The sequence below is a fragment of the Triturus cristatus genome, chromosome 6 (assembly GCF_964204655.1).
Source record: "Triturus cristatus chromosome 6, aTriCri1.1, whole genome shotgun sequence".
Lineage (NCBI taxonomy): Eukaryota > Metazoa > Chordata > Amphibia > Caudata > Salamandridae > Triturus > Triturus cristatus.
In genome coordinates this window covers 402,629,962-402,656,738 of record NC_140589.1, presented here as the reverse complement: position 1 = coordinate 402,656,738, position 26,777 = coordinate 402,629,962, and the positions used below count along the sequence as shown (strand labels likewise).

Here is a 26,777-nt window from a genome sequence, read left to right as displayed (position 1 = left end):
CATTAACAAAGACAGTTGAAAAAATGTGTAATCATTGTATTAATTATGTGACCACCACCAGGAGAGAGGTTTTGGCTCCACCCACATATTGGGTGACAATTGGGCTCCCAAAATGTGGGTTTTGATTGGGCAAAAGTTGTATGCTTCCACAAAAAAAGTGCTTATCATCCACACAACTATGATCATTTTATTTAATCATCCAGCTGCCTGAGCTTGACTTTGTGGGGGAACACCCATGCCATTACAATGCTTTTAAAGTGTCTTATATAACTAGATAATTTATGGTGATTTTCTCTGGAAGCAGCACAGATTGTAGGAGGGCAGTCATTGGCCTATATGGATTTCAGCTATAGGCTTGATTGGTGGGAAGGGAGATGTTATAGCTGATGCCATAGGTCTGGCCTGTTCATTATGAAATATTATTGCAAATCCAGTAGGCTTGGCTTATTTGTTGTGAAATGCATATGCCAAAGCCAGTAAGAGTATAACAGTGGATTCTTGACACATTATTTTACAGGCCATAGAAAGGTATTTAGATGCATGCAATCTCACAGATTAACATTGTAGGAAAGGGTTATGGTGTTGGTCACCCACCCTGAAAATCCTGGGAGTAGAATTTCACCATGACGATTCTTGGTAGGCCCTATTGAGAGGGTTTGCATGTTGTTTTGCTAACTGTAAATTTGTACATATTTGCAATTTTATAAATGTATGCCTGATGCTTGTCAGCTTCTCCACACTTCTACAGGCCTGAGTTATATATAGTGTCATGCTATTGGTAAAGGGCAGAGGCCTTATCAGTTTATTGGGAATGGTTACGTCATTCCCTAGGTGTGATCTGTTAATAATGAAAAGTCATGAAAAAGTAAGTAGGCTTTACTTGCAAAAAATATGTCAAAAACATACAGTTTTTAACAATGGATTGTTATTACACTGTGCTAAAACATGTAAGCAGACATTTGATACATGGAATCTGGAAGACTACTATAGCATGGAAGGCTTTCTGTGCTGGTGACCCACAAGAACAAACCACGGGGATAGACGATTTGAATGATGGTGATCCTTTTTAGGATCTATTGGTAAGGATTTTGTACTGTTTTAACAACTGTATTTTGTACATATTTTGTATTTTGTTATGGTATACCTGATAGGTGCCTTGTGGGAAGACGTATAAACCAACAAAGTCTGAGTTGGTTATAGTGTCAAGTTAATAATTAAGGTTAAATGCCTGATTGCTTATAATGCAAAGTTACAATAAAGGCCTGATATATTGATTATGAAAAGCATTTGTAAAAGTCAATGGGCATTTAAAGGTAGATTGGTATTACTCTGTATTAAAGCCTACAGATAGATATTTTGTTACATGAAATCTCACAGATTACGATAGTAGGCAAGCATTTTGGTGCTGGTTCAACAAACCATGAGTACAGAAGATTTGTACTGTTAGAATCCTTATTAGGTCCTCTTAGGAGAGATAGTATTTTGCTCTGGCAACTATAATTTTGTGTACTATCTAATTGTATGACTCTATGCCTGATGATTGTCTTTTGGGAAAGCTTAAGCTCAGAACAGGGGGCCTCATTTGGTTATGATGATAACAGCTTCAGGCCTTTGGATCCGCTCCGTTCTGTGATCTATATATCTGAGTGTCATTTACACTCTGCTTCCATTCATATCAGTGAACTGCATGAGTTAATGGTTCAGTCTGCATCAGCTATTGGCTCTTTTGCCCTGTGAATGATGGCATTTGCTGATCATGTGTATATCAACCTGAAATTGAGTGTGCTTCAGTATAGAGCTGGTTGGCCATTCCTTTAGTTTTGAATGTTCTCCTTATACAGTTATCCTCTTCTTTGTTTCTCCTCTTTTTATTTTAATATTCCTTAAAGGGATACTACTACTACAACTCTCCAGGCAATTATAGCAGGTTGTTCACTGCCAATTTTTTCATTTTCATTGAACCGTATTCCACGTGGGCACTTCCTCTAAACCAGGAGATCATGATTATGAAATGCTGTTGTTCATAGTATATCATTATTTTACCATTCCAGGATGGTCAACACATTGGTACAAAATGGGGCCCCCATGCTTGAACTTTAAAACAATGAGCCTGATTATGATGGCGGACAGACTTCTGTCCGTCCGCCATCGTCCCGGGGATTGAGACCTCCCGCCTATAAGGCGGCGGTCCCACATATAGCATTACAATACAGCCGCCACCACGGTGGCCGCAAGTGCCATGTTTTCCATCGCGGAGGGTGCTGCTGGCTGCAGCACCCGCCACAATGGAAAAAATGCAAGTTTTGCAATACCCTACACCACGTGGCAGGCACCAACCAGTGCCTGCCACATGGTGCGGATAAATGTAGGGGGCACCATAGGTGCCCCCCAAAGTGCAAAACCAAACTGCCCCTGCTCAAGGGGGGACTGCAACGGCCCCCCAAAATCCATCCCTTACAGCCTTTCCATGGTGGGTGAAATGCCAGAGAAAGGCAGGTGGGGATCCAGCATCATAATCAAACCAGCGGTGCCTGCTAGGCACCGCCTACATGCATTGGATGCCGAGGGGCCTGCACCGTCCCTGCAATCTCAAGGAGCCCATTGGACTTGTTGCGGTCAGAGTTCCTGATCGCCACCAACCCGCCCACCATCAAAATATGGCAGTTGGGAAAATGACTCAAGATCGCGGTGAACCCTCCAGCCCGCAGCTTGTCGGTGGCAGGTTCACCGCAATCGTAATCAGATCTAATGTTAGACTATTTTCAATTCCTTTGCAAGATGGATATCTACTACTATGTTTAGTTTTGCTATTGCAGAAATATACCCACCAGGATTTAGAAGACAGGATGTTTTCTTTTTTCTACTTGCATTCTTTTAATTTATCTTGCATATGCTGTTGCGTTTCTGTGTGTTTTATTGTGGTTGTGTCAGAGGGTGAATAGAAGGATGAGTCAGTGGATTGCTGAACGAATGCATAAGTGTAAATATGAGTGACAAAGTGCATGTATAAAAACTTACTGAGTGTCTACACCCATAAGTAACACAAAAGGCACTTCCACCAATAAGTCAAACCTATTAGCATTGCCAATGCTTGTTTCAGATGCAAGCAGGAAAAATACCTCCTTTATTCTTGAATCTCTTGAACTTTATGCAAATGTGCAAAACCTTTGCTCACAATTACAGCTGCCTTTAAAAAACAGATGTGGTAACTTATAAGTACAAAAAAGGGTTTTTTGGGGGTAGGGGTGGTAGGGAAAATCAGATTTACTCCTGAGTTCAGCAGCCACAAGAGAGATAAAATACCAACTGTCCCATTCTTAGGGGAGTTTCTGGAAAGGACATCCCTTGTGCTCATACTAGAATGCACACTGGGGTCTGCTACACATATGCTGTAAGTGAGGTACAATCACCAGGCACTTTCTTTGGTGAGAAATCCTGTGTAATCCCTCAAGACAAGATCTGTAGAGAAAGGAACTAGGGGACTGGTTATGATGGCAGTCAGACCGGTTTCCACGGTCCTGTCGGAGGTGGTTGGACCACCATGGTCTCGTCAAAAGCAGGCGGTCCAACTGCCGTTTTACGATGCATGCATCGTGTACTCAGACTGACCGCTGAAAGACTGTTAACTCTGACAGCTTTTCTTCGACCACCAAGTTGGTGGTCAGGGAAAAACAGCAGCTTTAGGGCAGTACAGGGATCTCCGACCCCCATCTGGATTACGATGATGCTTTGCTATGACCTGACCGTGGTGGTCCAACGCGCTGCCTCAAGTCGTCAGAAACTAAGGATTTGAGGTGCATACTCACCCAAATCCATGCCTCTCCAGCAGCCTCCACTGTGGATTCCTTATTCTAGGTCCCCCCTACACTTAGGCAGCTGCGTCCTGATGATTACGATCCTGTGGGTGCTGAAATCAAGGTTAATCCTAATGCAGTATGTGACCCCATTGACTGGACTGTGGACAATCCGCCACACTCCAGCAATGAGGTACATGGCGCACAAGGCATATCCCCACATATGCCATGCATATGTGTACAATTCATGTTTTCTATAAGTTTTTTACACATTTGCAGAAACATATTTGGGGGTATGTGTTCTGCCATTAAAGCGACCGCCAGGGTAGCAGTGTTTGCATCGTAATACGGCAGAGGGAAGCTTCCCAGACTCGACGGGCGGAAAGGGCTCACGAGGACGGTAGTCAGACGGTCAGTCCAACCGCCATCGTAATGAGGCCCTAGGTGAGAAAGGAGAAGTGGGGGTTGTGATGCCCTTTTTGTCCTCTGCGGTACAAAAGGGGGTGGTGATGGACGGAGCATCAGAACCAATCAAACACTCACACCCAGTCCACAGATCCGGGTTTGATCCATCACCGTTCTTTAGCCCACTCTGCCACCCCAGTTCAGACATGGCCATATGCAAATCAGTCTGACCCTGTGCCTCATGGGAACAGTCCAGCCCGAACTGCCAAGCCATGCCTTCCCTGGACCGGAAACAAGCTTCCTAGGACCGGTTTCTGGCATTTCAGCCGTCTTCAGCCAGGCTTGCTTGAATCCAGTGGCAAAGTGAGCAAGGGACTCACGTCTGAGCATACCCTGCCAACTTATGGCGAACAAAGCGGTACAAAAGGGGGTGGTGATGGACGGAGCATCAGAACCAATCAAACACTCACACCCAGTCCACAGATCCGGGTTTGATCCATCACCGTTCTTTAGCCCACTCTGCCACCCCAGTTCAGACATGGCCATATGCAAATCAGTCTGACCCTGTGCCTCATGGGAACAGTCCAGCCCGAACTGCCAAGCCATGCCTTCCCTGGACCGGAAACAAGCTTCCTAGGACCGGTTTCTGGCATTTCAGCCGTCTTCAGCCAGGCTTGCTTGAATCCAGTGGCAAAGTGAGCAAGGGACTCACGTCTGAGCATACCCTGCCAACTTATGGCGAACAAAGCGGTACAAAAGGGGGTGGTGATGGACGGAGCATCAGAACCAATCAAACACTCACACCCAGTCCACAGATCCGGGTTTGATCCATCACCGTTCTTTAGCCCACTCTGCCACCCCAGTTCAGACATGGCCATATGCAAATCAGTCTGACCCTGTGCCTCATGGGAACAGTCCAGCCCGAACTGCCAAGCCATGCCTTCCCTGGACCGGAAACAAGCTTCCTAGGACCGGTTTCTGGCATTTCAGCCGTCTTCAGCCAGGCTTGCTTGAATCCAGTGGCAAAGTGAGCAAGGGACTCACGTCTGAGCATACCCTGCCAACTTATGGCGAACAAAGCGGTACAAAAGGGGGTGGTGATGGACGGAGCATCAGAACCAATCAAACACTCACACCCAGTCCACAGATCCGGGTTTGATCCATCACCGTTCTTTAGCCCACTCTGCCACCCCAGTTCAGACATGGCCATATGCAAATCAGTCTGACCCTGTGCCTCATGGGAACAGTCCAGCCCGAACTGCCAAGCCATGCCTTCCCTGGACCGGAAACAAGCTTCCTAGGACCGGTTTCTGGCATTTCAGCCGTCTTCGGCCAGGCTTGCTTGAATCCAGTGGCAAAGTGAGCAAGGGACTCACGTCTGAGCATACCCTGCCAACTTATGGCGAACAAAGCGGTACAAAAGGGGGTGGTGATGGACGGAGCATCAGAACCAATCAAACACTCACACCCAGTCCACAGATCCGGGTTTGATCCATCACCGTTCTTTAGCCCACTCTGCCACCCCAGTTCAGACATGGCCATATGCAAATCAGTCTGACCCTGTGCCTCATGGGAACAGTCCAGCCCGAACTGCCAAGCCATGCCTTCCCTGGACCGGAAACAAGCTTCCTAGGACCGGTTTCTGGCATTTCAGCCGTCTTCAGCCAGGCTTGCTTGAATCCAGTGGCAAAGTGAGCAAGGGACTCACGTCTGAGCATACCCTGCCAACTTATGGCGAACAAAGCGGTACAAAAGGGGGTGGTGATGGACGGAGCATCAGAACCAATCAAACACTCACACCCAGTCCACAGATCCGGGTTTGATCCATCACCGTTCTTTAGCCCACTCTGCCACCCCAGTTCAGACATGGCCATATGCAAATCAGTCTGACCCTGTGCCTCATGGGAACAGTCCAGCCCGAACTGCCAAGCCATGCCTTCCCTGGACCGGAAACAAGCTTCCTAGGACCGGTTTCTGGCATTTCAGCCGTCTTCAGCCAGGCTTGCTTGAATCCAGTGGCAAAGTGAGCAAGGGACTCACGTCTGAGCATACCCTGCCAACTTATGGCGAACAAAGCGGTACAAAAGGGGGTGGTGATGGACGGAGCATCAGAACCAATCAAACACTCACACCCAGTCCACAGATCCGGGTTTGATCCATCACCGTTCTTTAGCCCACTCTGCCACCCCAGTTCAGACATGGCCATATGCAAATCAGTCTGACCCTGTGCCTCATGGGAACAGTCCAGCCCGAACTGCCAAGCCATGCCTTCCCTGGACCGGAAACAAGCTTCCTAGGACCGGTTTCTGGCATTTCAGCCGTCTTCAGCCAGGCTTGCTTGAATCCAGTGGCAAAGTGAGCAAGGGACTCACGTCTGAGCATACCCTGCCAACTTATGGCGAACAAAGCGGTACAAAAGGGGGTGGTGATGGACGGAGCATCAGAACCAATCAAACACTCACACCCAGTCCACAGATCCGGGTTTGATCCATCACCGTTCTTTAGCCCACTCTGCCACCCCAGTTCAGACATGGCCATATGCAAATCAGTCTGACCCTGTGCCTCATGGGAACAGTCCAGCCCGAACTGCCAAGCCATGCCTTCCCTGGACCGGAAACAAGCTTCCTAGGACCGGTTTCTGGCATTTCAGCCGTCTTCAGCCAGGCTTGCTTGAATCCAGTGGCAAAGTGAGCAAGGGACTCACGTCTGAGCATACCCTGCCAACTTATGGCGAACAAAGCGGTACAAAAGGGGGTGGTGATGGACGGAGCATCAGAACCAATCAAACACTCACACCCAGTCCACAGATCCGGGTTTGATCCATCACCGTTCTTTAGCCCACTCTGCCACCCCAGTTCAGACATGGCCATATGCAAATCAGTCTGACCCTGTGCCTCATGGGAACAGTCCAGCCCGAACTGCCAAGCCATGCCTTCCCTGGACCGGAAACAAGCTTCCTAGGACCGGTTTCTGGCATTTCAGCCGTCTTCAGCCAGGCTTGCTTGAATCCAGTGGCAAAGTGAGCAAGGGACTCACGTCTGAGCATACCCTGCCAACTTATGGCGAACAAAGCGGTACAAAAGGGGGTGGTGATGGACGGAGCATCAGAACCAATCAAACACTCACACCCAGTCCACAGATCCGGGTTTGATCCATCACCGTTCTTTAGCCCACTCTGCCACCCCAGTTCAGACATGGCCATATGCAAATCAGTCTGACCCTGTGCCTCATGGGAACAGTCCAGCCCGAACTGCCAAGCCATGCCTTCCCTGGACCGGAAACAAGCTTCCTAGGACCGGTTTCTGGCATTTCAGCCGTCTTCAGCCAGGCTTGCTTGAATCCAGTGGCAAAGTGAGCAAGGGACTCACGTCTGAGCATACCCTGCCAACTTATGGCGAACAAAGCGGTACAAAAGGGGGTGGTGATGGACGGAGCATCAGAACCAATCAAACACTCACACCCAGTCCACAGATCCGGGTTTGATCCATCACCGTTCTTTAGCCCACTCTGCCACCCCAGTTCAGACATGGCCATATGCAAATCAGTCTGACCCTGTGCCTCATGGGAACAGTCCAGCCCGAACTGCCAAGCCATGCCTTCCCTGGACCGGAAACAAGCTTCCTAGGACCGGTTTCTGGCATTTCAGCCGTCTTCAGCCAGGCTTGCTTGAATCCAGTGGCAAAGTGAGCAAGGGACTCACGTCTGAGCATACCCTGCCAACTTATGGCGAACAAAGCGGTACAAAAGGGGGTGGTGATGGACGGAGCATCAGAACCAATCAAACACTCACACCCAGTCCACAGATCCGGGTTTGATCCATCACCGTTCTTTAGCCCACTCTGCCACCCCAGTTCAGACATGGCCATATGCAAATCAGTCTGACCCTGTGCCTCATGGGAACAGTCCAGCCCGAACTGCCAAGCCATGCCTTCCCTGGACCGGAAACAAGCTTCCTAGGACCGGTTTCTGGCATTTCAGCCGTCTTCAGCCAGGCTTGCTTGAATCCAGTGGCAAAGTGAGCAAGGGACTCACGTCTGAGCATACCCTGCCAACTTATGGCGAACAAAGCGGTACAAAAGGGGGTGGTGATGGACGGAGCATCAGAACCAATCAAACACTCACACCCAGTCCACAGATCCGGGTTTGATCCATCACCGTTCTTTAGCCCACTCTGCCACCCCAGTTCAGACATGGCCATATGCAAATCAGTCTGACCCTGTGCCTCATGGGAACAGTCCAGCCCGAACTGCCAAGCCATGCCTTCCCTGGACCGGAAACAAGCTTCCTAGGACCGGTTTCTGGCATTTCAGCCGTCTTCAGCCAGGCTTGCTTGAATCCAGTGGCAAAGTGAGCAAGGGACTCACGTCTGAGCATACCCTGCCAACTTATGGCGAACAAAGCGGTACAAAAGGGGGTGGTGATGGACGGAGCATCAGAACCAATCAAACACTCACACCCAGTCCACAGATCCGGGTTTGATCCATCACCGTTCTTTAGCCCACTCTGCCACCCCAGTTCAGACATGGCCATATGCAAATCAGTCTGACCCTGTGCCTCATGGGAACAGTCCAGCCCGAACTGCCAAGCCATGCCTTCCCTGGACCGGAAACAAGCTTCCTAGGACCGGTTTCTGGCATTTCAGCCGTCTTCAGCCAGGCTTGCTTGAATCCAGTGGCAAAGTGAGCAAGGGACTCACGTCTGAGCATACCCTGCCAACTTATGGCGAACAAAGCGGTACAAAAGGGGGTGGTGATGGACGGAGCATCAGAACCAATCAAACACTCACACCCAGTCCACAGATCCGGGTTTGATCCATCACCGTTCTTTAGCCCACTCTGCCACCCCAGTTCAGACATGGCCATATGCAAATCAGTCTGACCCTGTGCCTCATGGGAACAGTCCAGCCCGAACTGCCAAGCCATGCCTTCCCTGGACCGGAAACAAGCTTCCTAGGACCGGTTTCTGGCATTTCAGCCGTCTTCAGCCAGGCTTGCTTGAATCCAGTGGCAAAGTGAGCAAGGGACTCACGTCTGAGCATACCCTGCCAACTTATGGCGAACAAAGCGGTACAAAAGGGGGTGGTGATGGACGGAGCATCAGAACCAATCAAACACTCACACCCAGTCCACAGATCCGGGTTTGATCCATCACCGTTCTTTAGCCCACTCTGCCACCCCAGTTCAGACATGGCCATATGCAAATCAGTCTGACCCTGTGCCTCATGGGAACAGTCCAGCCCGAACTGCCAAGCCATGCCTTCCCTGGACCGGAAACAAGCTTCCTAGGACCGGTTTCTGGCATTTCAGCCGTCTTCAGCCAGGCTTGCTTGAATCCAGTGGCAAAGTGAGCAAGGGACTCACGTCTGAGCATACCCTGCCAACTTATGGCGAACAAAGCGGTACAAAAGGGGGTGGTGATGGACGGAGCATCAGAACCAATCAAACACTCACACCCAGTCCACAGATCCGGGTTTGATCCATCACCGTTCTTTAGCCCACTCTGCCACCCCAGTTCAGACATGGCCATATGCAAATCAGTCTGACCCTGTGCCTCATGGGAACAGTCCAGCCCGAACTGCCAAGCCATGCCTTCCCTGGACCGGAAACAAGCTTCCTAGGACCGGTTTCTGGCATTTCAGCCGTCTTCAGCCAGGCTTGCTTGAATCCAGTGGCAAAGTGAGCAAGGGACTCACGTCTGAGCATACCCTGCCAACTTATGGCGAACAAAGCGGTACAAAAGGGGGTGGTGATGGACGGAGCATCAGAACCAATCAAACACTCACACCCAGTCCACAGATCCGGGTTTGATCCATCACCGTTCTTTAGCCCACTCTGCCACCCCAGTTCAGACATGGCCATATGCAAATCAGTCTGACCCTGTGCCTCATGGGAACAGTCCAGCCCGAACTGCCAAGCCATGCCTTCCCTGGACCGGAAACAAGCTTCCTAGGACCGGTTTCTGGCATTTCAGCCGTCTTCAGCCAGGCTTGCTTGAATCCAGTGGCAAAGTGAGCAAGGGACTCACGTCTGAGCATACCCTGCCAACTTATGGCGAACAAAGCGGTACAAAAGGGGGTGGTGATGGACGGAGCATCAGAACCAATCAAACACTCACACCCAGTCCACAGATCCGGGTTTGATCCATCACCGTTCTTTAGCCCACTCTGCCACCCCAGTTCAGACATGGCCATATGCAAATCAGTCTGACCCTGTGCCTCATGGGAACAGTCCAGCCCGAACTGCCAAGCCATGCCTTCCCTGGACCGGAAACAAGCTTCCTAGGACCGGTTTCTGGCATTTCAGCCGTCTTCAGCCAGGCTTGCTTGAATCCAGTGGCAAAGTGAGCAAGGGACTCACGTCTGAGCATACCCTGCCAACTTATGGCGAACAAAGCGGTACAAAAGGGGGTGGTGATGGACGGAGCATCAGAACCAATCAAACACTCACACCCAGTCCACAGATCCGGGTTTGATCCATCACCGTTCTTTAGCCCACTCTGCCACCCCAGTTCAGACATGGCCATATGCAAATCAGTCTGACCCTGTGCCTCATGGGAACAGTCCAGCCCGAACTGCCAAGCCATGCCTTCCCTGGACCGGAAACAAGCTTCCTAGGACCGGTTTCTGGCATTTCAGCCGTCTTCAGCCAGGCTTGCTTGAATCCAGTGGCAAAGTGAGCAAGGGACTCACGTCTGAGCATACCCTGCCAACTTATGGCGAACAAAGCGGTACAAAAGGGGGTGGTGATGGACGGAGCATCAGAACCAATCAAACACTCACACCCAGTCCACAGATCCGGGTTTGATCCATCACCGTTCTTTAGCCCACTCTGCCACCCCAGTTCAGACATGGCCATATGCAAATCAGTCTGACCCTGTGCCTCATGGGAACAGTCCAGCCCGAACTGCCAAGCCATGCCTTCCCTGGACCGGAAACAAGCTTCCTAGGACCGGTTTCTGGCATTTCAGCCGTCTTCAGCCAGGCTTGCTTGAATCCAGTGGCAAAGTGAGCAAGGGACTCACGTCTGAGCATACCCTGCCAACTTATGGCGAACAAAGCGGTACAAAAGGGGGTGGTGATGGACGGAGCATCAGAACCAATCAAACACTCACACCCAGTCCACAGATCCGGGTTTGATCCATCACCGTTCTTTAGCCCACTCTGCCACCCCAGTTCAGACATGGCCATATGCAAATCAGTCTGACCCTGGACTGTTCCCATGGGGCACAGGGTCAAGACTGATTTGCATATGGCTGGGTTCAAACTGGAATGGCATGGTGAGCAAAAAAACGATGGATTTAGGCCCAGATCTCTGTACTGGGGTGAATGTATGACATTGTTCTGCATTCTGTCCATCAATTGTTGTTTTTGCTTTTTGTCCTCTGGTCAGCACCCACCTATCCTGGGTCGCCATCTGTTTCACCTTTGTGAGGTTCATGGTACCTGGGACAGCCTACAGCTGATGGTGTCCTGTTTGGAATTGTGAATAGGACACCAGCAGCTGACCATACCTCTACTCCTTGAATTTTGCAACGCTGAAGGCTGACCATGCCCCAGTGTTGTGTTTGTAATTGTGAACAGAACACTGAGGCAGCTGCTACTAACCTCTAACCCCTTCACTGACCTGGCCCTCCTTCAACTTAACAAAAGTGATGTGTTGGAGGCGCAAGCTGTCCAGTTGATGATCATTCTGAGGACTCCTTCCCTTGGGCAGGGAAAGGGTGTGTGCACGCTCACCCCTCCCCATCACTCGCTCGTCCTTTGGCTAGACAGGGAAATGAATAGTGGAGACAGAGACAACAAATGCTCAAATTGACCAAGAGAGGATTCATTTTTATCTCCCAGCCCCTTTGATAATACCCGGATGTCTTTAACCCCTTCTGTTCCAGACCAGGCTGCAGTGGCGGGCTTGAAGGTCCATTTCAATTTTTGAACTTTCCCCGGTTTGTCATGCAGGCCAGGGAGAGAACTGCATAGGTGGGAGATGCAATGGCCCATCTACTTAAATGTAATAACAGCAATGGCTCTCCCACTGCGCTGTTTTTGCTTTTAATCATCACGAAGTTTGTAAACGTCCCAAAGCTGTTTGTCCTCTATGAAAAGAACATACTTCATTATAATTCCCTTTGGTTGATAGAGGTAGCATTGTTTTGTGGCAGAAAAAAAACATTTATATAGTATTCCTTCCTTTGAAGTGTTACCCTCTTGAAGTTTGTCATCAAATGTTAGGGAAACAGAATAGTTTCCCTTCGAAAATATTTTGAGTAGTTCCAGCCAATCAGATTGTGTGATTTCTCTAATGTCTGTGAACATTAAGAAAATTCGGCCAGCCAGAATGCTTCTTTAATTTTTTTTAAACGTTCTCTATGATAGCGAACATCCAATGGGTGTATAGATACACCAGGCCTGCTAGTTGCTTCCTACATTTTGTTTATACATTCAAAACGGCTAAATAAAAATACATCAAATTGCATATGCACCAAATGGTAATACCACTAGGTGGCAATTACGTTTTTTATGTTTCCGTTCAATCATTTTTCTGTTTTTTTTTATATGTATGCCGTTCCTACGTTCGCTGTGAATTGATTGATTGGAGCACACAGCTATTAATGAAAACGAAACAATCTTATTGCAAACATATGGAGTAGGGCAACGCAGGTCCAGCAGCAGACTAAAAGCGTTGACCCTTTTTCTTTGAACTACTGCAATGGAATGAATATGAACTAGTACATTACCACAGTTATTCCCAACACATTACATTTTTCAACACTTGGTATCAGTAGCCGCTGCAGAATATTCGTACACAATATACGTTGCTTTATTATTAAAAAATATTAATTGCTTCCAATACTTGCCCATGAAAATGCTGTATCTGCGAAACTGCGTGCTGTCACAACCCCAAAGCTCGGACAAGGGGTAGTTGGTGAGATCTGAGGGGGAAAGCATGGTCACTGTGATTTGTTTATGGGCAAACTTGACATTTGTATCTAAAGCATTAGTGGGCTCTCAGTCGTAAAAGCCCTAAGCAGTCGGTGGAATTTAAGGCACAGTTCTTTAATTTTTTTCTCACAGGTTTTCATTTAGCATTGCTAATCCCAACATGACGCGGAGGCCAGTTTTTACAAGCTGCGCAATGGGATTTCACATTTAAATGCTGCCCGAGAGCAGCACTCGTGTTCATCACAGTCATCACCGACACAAAAACGTGTACTTCAGGCACGCTGATTCACCCGACACCAAGCTGAAAATGGTTCAACGACACATGTTCCACAAACATGAACTGACACTGAGGGAGGACGGCTGTTTTCCATGACTGGTGACGCTCCTCTCTTGGGCTTTCGGTTGAAGTAATAAGGCTGGAAAGCGTTGTCTACGTATTTGTATGTGTTCAGGTGAAGCCCGCGATATGGTGGACTATGTTGACATGTAAAGGACGAGCAACACAGACAGCCCAAGCCACCTCAGTGGAAAGCGCCAGGACACTTGTCCTGCTAGGATTATGCAATCCGGAGTATACGTGTTACGCGCTTCCGCTTCACTGCAATCTAAAATCTTAATATAGTGCCACGCGACTCGGTGTCGCCAGGAAGCGATTATGGAGCACTGGCGTAACGAACCTTGAGGGGGCCTCCCTGCAAGGTAGGTGCAGGGGCCCCCCGGGCTCAATAAGGAGCCCTACAGCCAGAGTGCTGTGCTGAGGTGCCCCCTGGAGCTTGCCGCCACCCCCCCCCCCCCGCACTGCGGGGGTTCGGGGGCCTGTGTTACGCCTCTGTGGGGGAGCCAAGACTCTCCGTCACAGGTGACCTGAATGTTAAGTCCACCTCTTTAATGGATAGATATTTTTCACCCAAAATAGTTATTAGCTCATGATATGCAATTATGAATGATTCGTGGCCCGTACAGTGTAGCATTTGTACTTTACATACAATTACTACTTATTCTTACTGCTGTGGGAAAGTTCGTCTTCGGTAGCCTTCCATTAAGCTTGCCCTGTCACTCATTGTTGATAGGACACACTGCCGCAGTTCTAGTTGTAGTTGGCGCAAACAAACGTTGCCCTAACCTGCGAGAATGCACTAATTAGCTAAACGGAAGTCAGAATTAAATGCGTGATGTGCAGTTGACATGGGCCGCCCTCTCAGTACATCTGCAGCAGTGGTTGAACACCAACATATGCGGTTTCTTCACTTGCTCAGTCGGATGCTTAGCACCAGTCATTTGTTTACCCGCAGAGCATGTGCAAGGTGCGCGCGAGCGCCAGCACATAATTATAATACATTGATCACAACCAATCAGAATCACTGCTGCTTAAATATACGGTGCAACTGTCCACCGAGCGCTATCACTGACAATCTATACATTATCTCGCACATTAGAAAGTGAGATGGCAGCTAACAATCTGCGTGCACAGATAGTGACTTCCGAGGATCTTCATTAAGTGATCAGGCTACTTAAAATAAGAAGCTTATACCATTTCTATTGCATTAATCATCTTGAATTTAGCCTCAAATAGGAGTGAGGTGATTCTGCTGTCTAGCAGCCATCTAGTGCATTAATCAAGGTGCCCGGTGTATCAAGCACACACTGAAATCACCCTGAAGATATTTGGTGCAAACGCATCTGCCTCCAGCACACAGATGATACCTTCAATTCAAAGGATGTGGGGTATGATATGCATTTTGCATGTATTCGGTGCACTTATTCTTGTTAACTCAAAATACATAATAGTATAAGCTATTTTTCAGCGTAAACAGCAGTCCGTTATAAGATGCTGATGACACAATTGTTGCCATAAGCAACGGATGTTGGCTGTGACAGCATCTGCATTGGGAAAACAATGTCCCGCCTCCTTCTCATTGCATGCACGTTCATTGGTTATCATGGGCAGCACCGACAGGATGGAATCCAACATTTCTTTTCGGACACATAACAATACAATAAGGGGAAGACAACCTGTTATGACGACTTGAGACACATTGCAAACCTTTGAGCTGTTCTTATATTTCTTTAGCAAACTGCAGCTTTGAGTTTTCTCATCGCTGTTTTAAGCTTACATACAAAGTGAATCACGACATTCTAGAGGTGCAATATTTTCTAATAACAGTAGGCGTAAAACAAACAATAAACAGTGAGATTTTCAATAAAGCAAAATTAAAATAAATTGAGATATTTTCAAAATGTAGCTATGACAATTTTCCAATTTGTTGAGTCAGAGATGAACCAGAGTCCCACGACAATGCAACATTTGGCAAAAATGCGTTTTGAATATTTGTTTTATTGTATTTATTGACTTCATCAGTTAGCCCTTGCAACAGAAGTGCTGTACATATTATTAACAGTGGTACATAGGAGAATGGTCTAGATTGGGTGGCTAACATAAAGAAGATGACGCAAGACAGATATCGACATATGTACATTTTTTAAATTAGTGTATATTTATGTAACGTAGGAGTGTGCCTGTTAGACCTGTCATCCTTAGGATGGTATAGGAAAGACTCAAAAAAATTAAATTCCGACTTGCATAATAAATTAAAATGACAATCTGCCATACACTTTTAAAAATGACACATAGACATTTGGTACACAAAATGAAAACAGGAGGCTTCCAAAGCCTTTAATCAGACACTTTATCCTGTAATAAATCATGCTGTTTAAAAGTTTTAAAAGTGTACAAATATATTTCATAGTTAATGTGATTTTAACTATGGAATGTGTTTTTAACTTGCAATAATTATTAAACATGTGTGCAGTGGTAGTGTATAGATTTTATTAACTTAACTCAACATTGTAAAAGAGAATTGCACAAGAGCAGTGACAGCTAAATAGAATGAATGGCATGCAGCTCGCTGGGAAGAAGCTTCATTTGACCTTGCAGATAAATGTGCTGTGAAATAGATATGCTCAGAATGACCTCAGAGCCTTACTGATATCTGAAAGCTTCGTGTATTTACTGTAGAAATATAATGCACACGCATTTCAAAATGCATTGCCACAATCTGTTCTAATGGTTCCTGTTTAAATAATAATTTTCTCTTTCAGCTAATGTAATGTGTTTAGTCAGAATAACACAGTTAGGAAATGAAGTCATTTGAACTAAATTTCAAATGTGCTGTGAGGACTAAGCAATAGCTAGAGCCTGATGAATTATGTGTGGACAGGAAGAAGGGGGAAGATGTACCTTCTGGAGAAAACTGGATTTCAATTGGAGAAGACAAGAACAGACCATATGTTTTGTAACATTTTACCATTTATAAACGTGTTCCTAGATTAGGAGTTTCAGAACTAGAGGGGAGACTGACTTGCAGACCTGAGATGGAGAGGGACAAAGAGAAGATGCAGTGCAGACTTTGATTCAGAAGAGGGCAGGGGAGAAGATGTGTTTCCTTTAGACTAAGAACAGTTTCAGCTAAAGTGCAAAGCAGAACAACAGGCTGTGTGTCCTTTTTGACATTTATTAAAATCCCAAACTTTATACTTTGATTAATTGGTTTTATCAAGGCTTATTTGCTCTATGCTTTATTTTCTCTTTCAAGGAAACGCTGCAATTATTAATGATCAATTTTAACTTCATGCTCATCTCACTCTTACCTTTGTTTTTGAACTCTTCATGGGTTCTGACTGACATCATTTGTGTCCAATTCTTAGAATAGGGATTATTTCCTTAATGGAACACACTGTATGTTTATTATAATATGATCTGCACTAATACCTTTTTCTATTATCAGTTCTGTAACCTGATTGATATTTAACAAATCAATAAAGACTCAGGGAAACCTCTGTCTTTAATTATAAAATAATACCCTTTAAATTACTCACAACCTCTCATCATTGACTCAATATTAAGTGTTTTATAGTTGATGATGCATAATGTGTGTGTTCTATTTTAGTTATTGCTTCTTCAGAAAACAGCGGTAAAGGTCCATTGGCCTGAAGGGAAGCTATTAGGATTTCCAAAGCACAAAATATATAAGCTGGGGTCTTTAGTCTTGAATACTCATTTGGTCAAGTCCTCATAGACCGTTTCCTACAGCGGTCTTCCCCCAACCTTTTGCCTGCTTACCTCCACTTTTTGCTGTATCTTTTTGTTGGCCTTAGGACTCAGAGCACTTTACCACTGCTAATTAGTGCTAAAGTGCATGTGCTTCTACCTTAAACATGGTGACATTGGTATATACCCGATTGGCATGTTTAGCCTACTTAGAAGTCTCTTGTAAAGTGGTATACCATATACCTAGGCCCTGTAATGTAAATGCTACTAGAAGGCTTGCAACACTGATCATGCCACCCACACAAGTAGCCTTTAAAACCAGTCTCAGGCCTGCAATTGCAAGGCTTGTATGTGCAGTTTACTGCCACTTTGACTTGGCTTTCACAACCACTTACCAGGCCTTAAACTCCCTTTTTATTACACATATGCCACCCTTAAGGTTGGCCCTAGGTAGCCCTAAGGGCAGGGCGCTGTGTAACTAAAAGGTAGGACATGCACTTTTATGCTTTACATGTCCTGGTAGTGGCAAACAGCTAAATTTGTTTTTTCGCTACAGTGAGACCTACTCCACTCATAGGCTAGCATTCAGAATTCCTTAAAACACCTTTAAGCTGTCATTCCTGACTAGAAAGGAGTCGCTAAATCATGTTTCATATCTTTGGAATGGTAATGATAAATCCTCTTTAGTGGTAAAGTTGGATTTGATAATACTATTTTAGAAATGCCACTTTTAGAAAGTGTACATTTGTCTGCTCTAAACTTTGCTCTATGTGCCTTCACCCTGTTTCCAATACACACATGGGCTGGGTGACAACTACACTTTGTGCATTCCCTATAGACAGCCTCAAGCACAGAAAGGGTGGGTGTGATAGAGGACTCATCTACATTCATCCGCATTCTGATAGCCTTCCTGGGCAGGAAGGGGGAGAGGGAGCTCACACCTACATCTGAATTGGATGTCTCCTGTCCTCAGACAAGGGACTGATTCCTCCTTCCCCCCCAGATTGCCTGGCAGAGAGAGTTGGGATGAAAGGGGACCTGTGCACTTCAAGGAGCTGCTTTGAAGTAACCCCCCCACACTTCAAAGGCACATTTGGGTGAAGGTATTGGGGCTCTGACCCAACCGAATCAGTACACAACTGGACTTAGAAAGATCTCTGCTGGAGTAAAGACTGCTGTGCTGTAAGGATTGCCACCCTGCATTGACTGGCTGTTCTGAGTAATTGCTTCCCTGCTGCTTTGCTGAGCTGCCCTGCTGCCAGCTGATCTCAGCCCTCCTAAGGACAAGGACTGGACCCATTTCACTCAAACCCAGAGTGACCCCAAGGGCTTGCTGACTTGCCTCCTATTTTCTGATGTCTCAGGGAGACAAAAGACTTCCTGCAATCCTGCTGGTGCTGCTGGACTCTGCCATCTGGGAGTCCTACCCTTGCCTTAGGTGTCCACTCCAGACCTGGGCCTCAGAGGTGGGTTCTGCAGCTGATTTTCTATAAACTCCACCAACCCCCTTTTGTACCGCTTTCTATAAACTCTAGCACAAAACCAAAATAAAGTTGGTATCCAGTTTGCACTTCGAGTACTATAATACTTCAGAAATATTGTCCTCTTTAAACCTAATGAATATGGGCCCGGATTTGGAAGGCACACTATGTAGAATTATGTTTGTTTAAAAGTGGATTCAAATTGAAACCCTAAAACAACTTTTGTGTAATATCTATCATGTGAATCACAAGAACAAAGTGTACAACATGGCACCCGAAAAAACTGAGACCCTGGTGTGATGTCATAGCTGCCCCAATTTCAAACAAAGTCATTATAGCACGCCTGGCAGGAAAGGAATATATTTTGAAAAGAAAGGAGAAACAATAAAAAGCAACTGATCATACGTGTTGTGCTTTGGACGGATTAGAGGATATGGGTATAGCAAGGCTATGATTTGTTTATAATTGAAAGACCTCTACATTGTGCATTCTATTTAAATACGGTTATTCCAGGGTGAGATAGGGTGAGATGTTATGTGAAAGTTGAGCATTTTCTAAAAGAGTGGAGGAGCGTCGCCCCACTGCTTTCTCGCAGTGCGAGAAGCAGAAACATAAAATGGTAAAACTACCATTTTATGTTTTAGCTTCTCGCAATGCGAGAAAGCAGAAGAGTTTGGTTGGAGGCTGGCAGGTGGGCGGGTCTGCTCTAGGGCAGGGGAGGAGTGTCTTGCCTACTGCTGAGGGTGCTGACTGTTTGGTTGGCCCTCTGGAGCTGACCAAACCAGTCATGCGCACTGTGCCTTTTCTCCATGTAAGCTGCATGCAGCCTACATGGAGAAAATTGCCTCCCCATAGGCGCCTGGCTGGGCATCGTCCTGACCAATCACAACGCTGCCATTGCAGCATTGTGATTGATTTAGGGAAGGGGAGGGAAGCTGCCTGCTTCCTTCTCCTGCTGAAGGCAGGAAAGCAGGAGCAGACCGAGCAGTGAAGACGCGGGACACGGGAAAGGTAAGTTTGATTTTTTTAAATGTATTTCTCAAAACCCACCGCGACTACTCGCCCGTCCCCCCCACAGATCGCGACTCTGCGCCTTCCCCCCCACCCGTGAGCCATGCCGGCCGCGACTGCTGTGGTGAGATACCATCACATGGTACATTGTTCTTTAGAATGCTTTTGTCCAATAAGCTCTGATGAGAGATGCCAAAGGTTTCTGTGCAGCAGCCCAAAACAATTATGTGTTACTAGGTTTTAGGAATGGTCTTGGAAGCAAGTTGTTTGCGATGGAGGGCAAACAACCAGATGGAAAGGAACACCAAATTTGGCATTGAGTTAACACATCGATTGTTTGTGAAAAAATGTTGAAGCTGCATGAGCTTAGGGATTCACTTGACACATAAAATAAAGAATTCATATTAACTAGACGGCCTGCAACGAGGGGCGCATTTGGAAGACTTTTACGCTATCCTCAATACCTAAAGGTCACCAGTCTGGTGTATGGTGTCTAAGACTGGCCTAGGCGGTGCCATTTAGAACATTCGGTGGTTTAGACTACCTGGGAGCCTCAATGTTCATCACCTGAACAGTGTCGCTGTACTGCCAAAAATGCAACTATATAATCAGGGTACCAGCACACCATCCAGTACTGGTAAACAAATACTTGATTCGGAGACGAATTGTATGTTTTATTACAGAACGACCATTAATGCATTCTGTTTACCGTATCTCACGTGGAGTTTCAAAAGTCCCAGTTATTCATCAAGGGGTATCAATTTATGTACTTTAAAACTGCACTTATACTACAATATATTTGTTACAACGTGACGGTCAGCAAAACTGTGAGTAATGTTTTAAAAATTTGGAACGTCGTAACAAAGTGGAATGTTAGCTTTATTCCACACTTTCCTTATTTTCATCTGTACAGCTAAAAGTGATTACACTGTCTTTCATCATTTAGTTTGACCGTACATTACAGCTAGAGGTGAAGCCTCTTCAAGGAAAAGTAACATGGTGCCATGAATTATATACTGGTGCATAACTGTCCCTTCTGTGCATACCTGCACAGGGTAGACGCTGCATAGAGCCGGTGCGTGATAACGACTCAAATGCATGGAAATTGTTCCTGACTTGTAGGTTGTTACTGATGTCTGCATAAAATTATCCTTTCATTCTTTTAGCTACCGCTTAGATAATGCCTATTTTTAGCAGAGTGCAGAACACTTCCACACAGTTTCCCTGGTTACTTTGGAGAGAGGGTGTCATTTCATGAGGAAAGGATTTCACATCTACGTAGTGGAATAGATATCTCGCCATATTGGCCATTGGACCCGTGTCCCACTATGTCTTTCACGAAGCCTTTCAGGATCCTGAAGACTGTCTTGTAACCGACTCTAATTCAAAGGAAAAGGCGAAGGAACTGATGGACAACAGGTTTTTGAAGGCTGGTACCTTCTTCTTCCCAAAAGGTCATATAGAGTCTAATCCTTTAATGCATTCACCAAGCCTCAGTTTTGTGATCGAAGTTTCCCTGAATGCGCACTACAGCAGTGTGTGAGAAAGAGCACTGTCTCTGAGGTTACCACTGGCCACACTACTGTGCTGCCCAATGGAGTGATAACATTGTGGTCATTATAAAAGTGGACTTAATTTGTTCCTGTGGATCCTTATGGGGTCTGTAAACTGTTTTTAGGCAAATTATTCCTTGGTTAAGAAAAACAAAAAGAAGCCTGGGAGTTCCCCTACGGTTTTAGGTGACTGCATGTCAGACCTGACATCCTTGGCATGGTATTTCCCCAGACTTTTTGCCTTCACTTCCATATTTTGCTGAACTTGTTTTGTTGGCTTTAGGACTCTGTGCACTTTACCTCTGCTAACCAGCGGTAAAGTGCTTGTGCTCTCTCCCTTATACATGGTAAAACTGGCATATATTTAATTGCCTCATTTAATTTGCTTGTAATTTTCATGTAAATGGTACTACATGTAACCAGGGCCTGTAAATTAAATGCTACCAGTGGGGTGCATGATATCATTGTACCGCCCACTGAAGCAACACTGTAAAACATGTCTGAGCCCTGCCACTGCAGCCTGTTGTGCAGTTTTAGACTGTCATTTTAACATGGAAAAATAAACATTTTTGCCCGGCTGAAACCTTCCTTTTTAATGCACATAAGTACCCCTAAGGTAGGTCATAAACACACATAGGGCAGGGTTAATGGTATTTAATTAGTAGAGCATGTGTCCCTGCATTTTACATGTCCTAGCAGTGAAAACCTCCCAAAGTCGTTTTTCATTGTAGCAGGGTTATCTCTCCCATAGACTAATAGTGGTTTACCTTATTACACTTAATAAGTGATAATTTCCATTTAGGAACAAATAGAATAATATTTCTTCCACTCATTTGGAATCTAATTTAAAATCCTTTTAATGGTAAAGTCAGATTTTAAGTTATTATTTTGAAAAATACCACTTTTAGAAAGTTGGCATTTTTCTACCTACCAAATGTGCCTTTCTGATAGTGTTCAGGGTCACAAGACTGTGAACGTCTCTCCTGTGGTGTGCTGTATATTCCTTTCAGACATGAGGGCAAAAAGGGCCTTGGGTGTGAGACTGGGTTGGGTGTTCCTCTCCAGAGCAGTATGGCCTGGGGGACTGTACTCAGCCCCGCCTAAACTTTAAAGGGTAGCCTGAGGGCTGTGTCCACCCCCTTCCTGACTTCTAAGGCTGCCTCTCCTGCTACTTACAAATGCTGGCTGCCTGCCTTTGCCCCCTAGACAAATTGGAGCTAAACCCAGGAAATGGGGAAGGTTAGACAAAGGGTGCATTCCGCACCCACAGACTGGCAATGGGTATAAGATTGGCAGCCTCATAACCTCTCATCATAACACTCCTGGACCTGTGGAAGATTCATGAGGACTGCCCTGCTGACGGAAGAAAGAAAACTGGACCTGCTTGCCTTGAACTACGGATCCATGGAAGTGACCCTAAGGGTCAGTTTGCTGACCTCCTGTTTGGGCACAACTTACTTCCAGAGACATTCCCTGCAGCTGCCCATCACCAACTGGACCTGCCTGAGCCCTGCTTCTGGCCTCTGTTGGAGTGAGCCCTGATCCCCAAGAGGTGCCCCTTAGATCCTGAACCCTTGGCTGGCATTAGAGTGTACTCCTACTTCAAAACTGAGCTGCAGGTGAAAATCCAGAGTGCTGTTCTTCACGACTCTGAGGGGGGCTGCTCACATCAGCAACTATTGTAGTGGCTCCAGCCAAATCAAAGTTCTGATGGCAAAGAAGGTAGAATATGTTATCACTGTAAAAATGCAAATACACAATGAGGAGACTTGCAATGTAGTGGTTCCATGATGTATTGGACTCAGTGTAGTAGTATGTCTATGTGCTGCTCTCTGTGTATTTGTGGTACACAGGTACACATTACTGGTGATAACGCGCCTAGAATGATGTGTCAAATGCTGTATGCTGCACCTACAAAAAGATAGTTGTAGTATTATGTGGCACATAACTTTTAGGGCCTGTGTAGGCTGTGGCCTGCCATGAGACACGTATCACAGAAACCGGGCAGAGATAGGAAACACCGATTTCATGTTTGCAAGGTTTTGGAAAAGAAAATACCGGCAGTCTTTAGATGACCTATGGTAGACATCCACCCTGATCCTGATGGTCTGGGAATGTGTCGTCTAGTTTAAGGATGTGCTGTGCGAAAACTTAAACCAGTCATTAATCTAGGATTCAATGATAGGTGCAAATGACAGCACATGGACATTAAACAGGGCGGCACATGAAACAAAGTATGAATGGAGAAAGTCATGGCAGAGACAGTTGGTACGAAATTTAGGGACAAATACAATATGCAACAGGTATATAATAGTACCTGGAATCTCTGGGCATATGCAACCATTCATAAACCGTAGTAAAAATAACGAATCACAGTCACAACAACATTTTACGTTTAAGAATTCATGTTATTTTTGCTAATTGTCATTACAATAAACTATTTCTCCAAAAATGTACAAGAGAAATGTTTGATATGCCCATTTGTATAGAAAATCTGATCAGCCACTATTACCTTGCATTTTGAATGTCTAGTTGCTTGTCTTTGTTGGAAACTGAAGTGAGCAGAAACCAAATGCATTTTCTAAGTGGTTTGCCCTTTCTACCAGCAACGGCATGGTAACACAGGACTGACCTTAAATTTTACAGGTCAGCAGGTTTTCGCACTAAAGTGTAACTATTAACAACCTGTAATTTGAAAATTGACCGTTCATGTGCAGAAGTAACTCTGTTTTGTCATACGTGTACTTGTGTTAAGCAGAGCAATATTTAACTCTATGGGCCATATGTATGAACACATTTCCCCACAGACACAGAATGGGTAAAACCCTATGTTCTATGCCCTAACACTGTCTCTTTGTAAACATTGCCACCTTCAAAGATATTTCATCTACAGGCCACACGAAAGCCTCCTCTAAAATAATATTCCTAGAGATATCTAACTTATGATGAGTGTTCGCTTCAGACTTCATCTATGAAAGCAATATAGGCTTTGAAATAAAACTCTCAAATTAAATGTATTTGCAATTTAGCTAATGTATGTTTTCTGATAGATCTGAAAGGAGATCTAGTAAAATAAAGGAATGGGGGGAGAAATGAGAACTCATAACACGAGGTTGTGCCTAATACAACCGTGGTCGTGGGGAAACTAAGTGTTTCTTTAAGTTACCCTCACACACCCTAATGGTGTCATGCTTCATCATCGGGTCACCCAGACCCCTAGAAGTCCGGGTGGGCTCGACCACAGTGTTGGGAGTGCTTTTAATATGTTCTACGGCAGAGGGAGTTAACTAGATAAAATACCCCAGGCAGATCCCCAGTATCCCTTTATTCTTGGGTCTGTCCGGGTAATTAAAATACTTAAAAAATGGGTCTTTTAGGAGTGTTATGGTCCTAGGACCCTAGTGCCGACATGTTTCAGTCCGAAAAGGGGCCAAAAAATGGTCCAGGACTTTCTTCAGGGCAAAAAAGTAACTCCCCTATGTGAGTGTAATTACTCGTTATGGGGTGTCCCTATCCTGTCAGTATGGTGAGGGCAGAGTAGCTGCTCCACGTGATTTGGTTCTGGTCCTCGGCGAAAGCCGAGGACCAGAACCAAACAGGTAGCGGGCAGGGCGATTGATCTTTACTAAGACCGCCCAATCTGGCCCCCTGGTCCTGAGAGATTCAGTCAACCTCCCCGATTTGGATGGAGCCTGGCAGTTGACATACATCCACTCTTAACCACTCTTAACCAAATCACGTGGAGCAGCTACTCTGCCCTCACCATACTGACAGGATAGGGACACCCCATAACGAGTAATTACACTCACATAGGGGAGTTACTTTTTTGCCCTGAAGAAAGTCCTGGACCATTTTTTGGCCCCTTTTCGGACTGAAACATGTCGGCACTAGGGTCCTAGGACCATAACACTCCTAAAAGACCCATTTTTTAAGTATTTTAATTACCCGGACAGACCCAAGAATAAAGGGATACTGGGGATCTGCCAGGGGTATTTTATCTAGTTAACTCCCTCTGCCGTAGAACATATTAAAAGCACTCCCAACACTGTGGTCGAGCCCACCCGGACTTCTAGGGGTCTGGGTGACCCGATGATGAAGCATGACACCATTAGGGTGTGTGAGGGTAACTTAAAGAAACACTTAGTTTCCCCACGACCACGGTTGTATTAGGCACAACCTCGTGTTATGAGTTCTCATTTCTCCCCCCATTCCTTTATTTTACTAGATCTCCTTTCAGATCTGTTAGAGTATTTTTTGTGCATATAGTTTCTATGGGAGGATATACTCTACACAATCCTGCCTCTCTTACCCCCTTAGTCATTGGGATTTCCCAATACTTTTGATGTGTTATAGATTGTTTTCTGATAGAGCCAGCGCCTACATGTGTGAGAGGGGCTCAGCACGTTTGCACTATACACAGCCAATGCCTTTAATCCACAAAGTGTTGAGGCCAGAGCCTGGAGTGAAGGAAAGAATGAAATTCAGCTACTCCTTCTGAAAGAGGGACCGGCTTCTTAACAGTAACATACTTCTAACCGGAGGGGATAGATAAGCAGAGCAATGTAGTTCTGATTAACTGGCAATTCATGCAAAGAATACACGATGAATGTGTGCAACATCCCCATTGGTCTTCCAAGGAATATGCTTGAAGTGCACCCTAAGCATGTGCAAGATTCCTACATGTGGGAAGACCATGTGGAGTTACATTAGCGGGAAAACTGCCTAGGAAAGAGTTTTTTTTCACAATGGGAAACCTCTGCTAACTTGGGGGGGTTGTGGTTGGGTGCTGCAATTAAGAGGTCCTTGATTGATGTCAACTGTCACAGACGTTTGATTAAAACAGTGTGTTGTGAAAGGTGATGTTGGTCAGTTCAGGGATATATGGGTATTTGTCTAGAGGTTTCTTTGAATAAACGCTTACCTTTTTTTGCAAACTTGTTTTAATGGACCCACTGACTTTTTCACATGCATGGACAAAGCTTGCTACTCATTAGTTGGTGAAAATGATGAGCGCTGTCACTCCTGGACTAAGAATTTAGTATCAGGTCTACAGAATCTAGCCTCCCTACTTGACTTCTCAGCCCACTAAGTCCTTGATGAGCTGTACTGGCCTTCATCCAGCTGTTTGGAGCCAAAGTACGTAAAGCTTAAAGGTGCATTCTCAGTGACTTATATTACTGAAAGAATTAGAAGCCTTACAGATATTCTCACAGGTCCAGTCTTCATGGATGGTAGCACACATGTTTGGACCTTTTTCAAAGACTTCAGATATACCAGACAATCTACGGCTTAGTGGACCGGATTTGATAAACCAGTCCAGAAGTCGTCCAGAAAATGATTTAGGAAACACTATTGCAAGTGATCAAATAATGTTGGATAGTAATTGTACAGCTGAGCAAAAATAACGCCTGTGTTTGAACAATCCGAAGCCTGATGGGACCCAGTGGAAGACCTCTTAAAAAGAATAAACATTTCCAAATTGTACAACTGTCTTGTCTCGCTCACTGGAACTCTGTGTCTGCAAAAACTGCCCTAAGTGAGATCCTG

General features: G+C 45.8%; 1 protein-coding gene across 1 annotated transcript in view; it reads right to left on the bottom strand.

Annotated features, from left to right (window-relative positions):
- DLGAP2 (DLG associated protein 2) overlaps positions 1 to 26,777 on the bottom strand; it is a 1,278,043-nt gene that overhangs the window by 51,195 nt on the left and 1,200,071 nt on the right. The window contains exon 12 of the mRNA XM_085610808.1: positions 13,053 to 13,127. Within this exon, the coding sequence (XP_085466934.1) occupies positions 13,053 to 13,127 (75 nt within the window). The remainder of the gene's footprint in view (positions 1 to 13,052; positions 13,128 to 26,777) is intronic.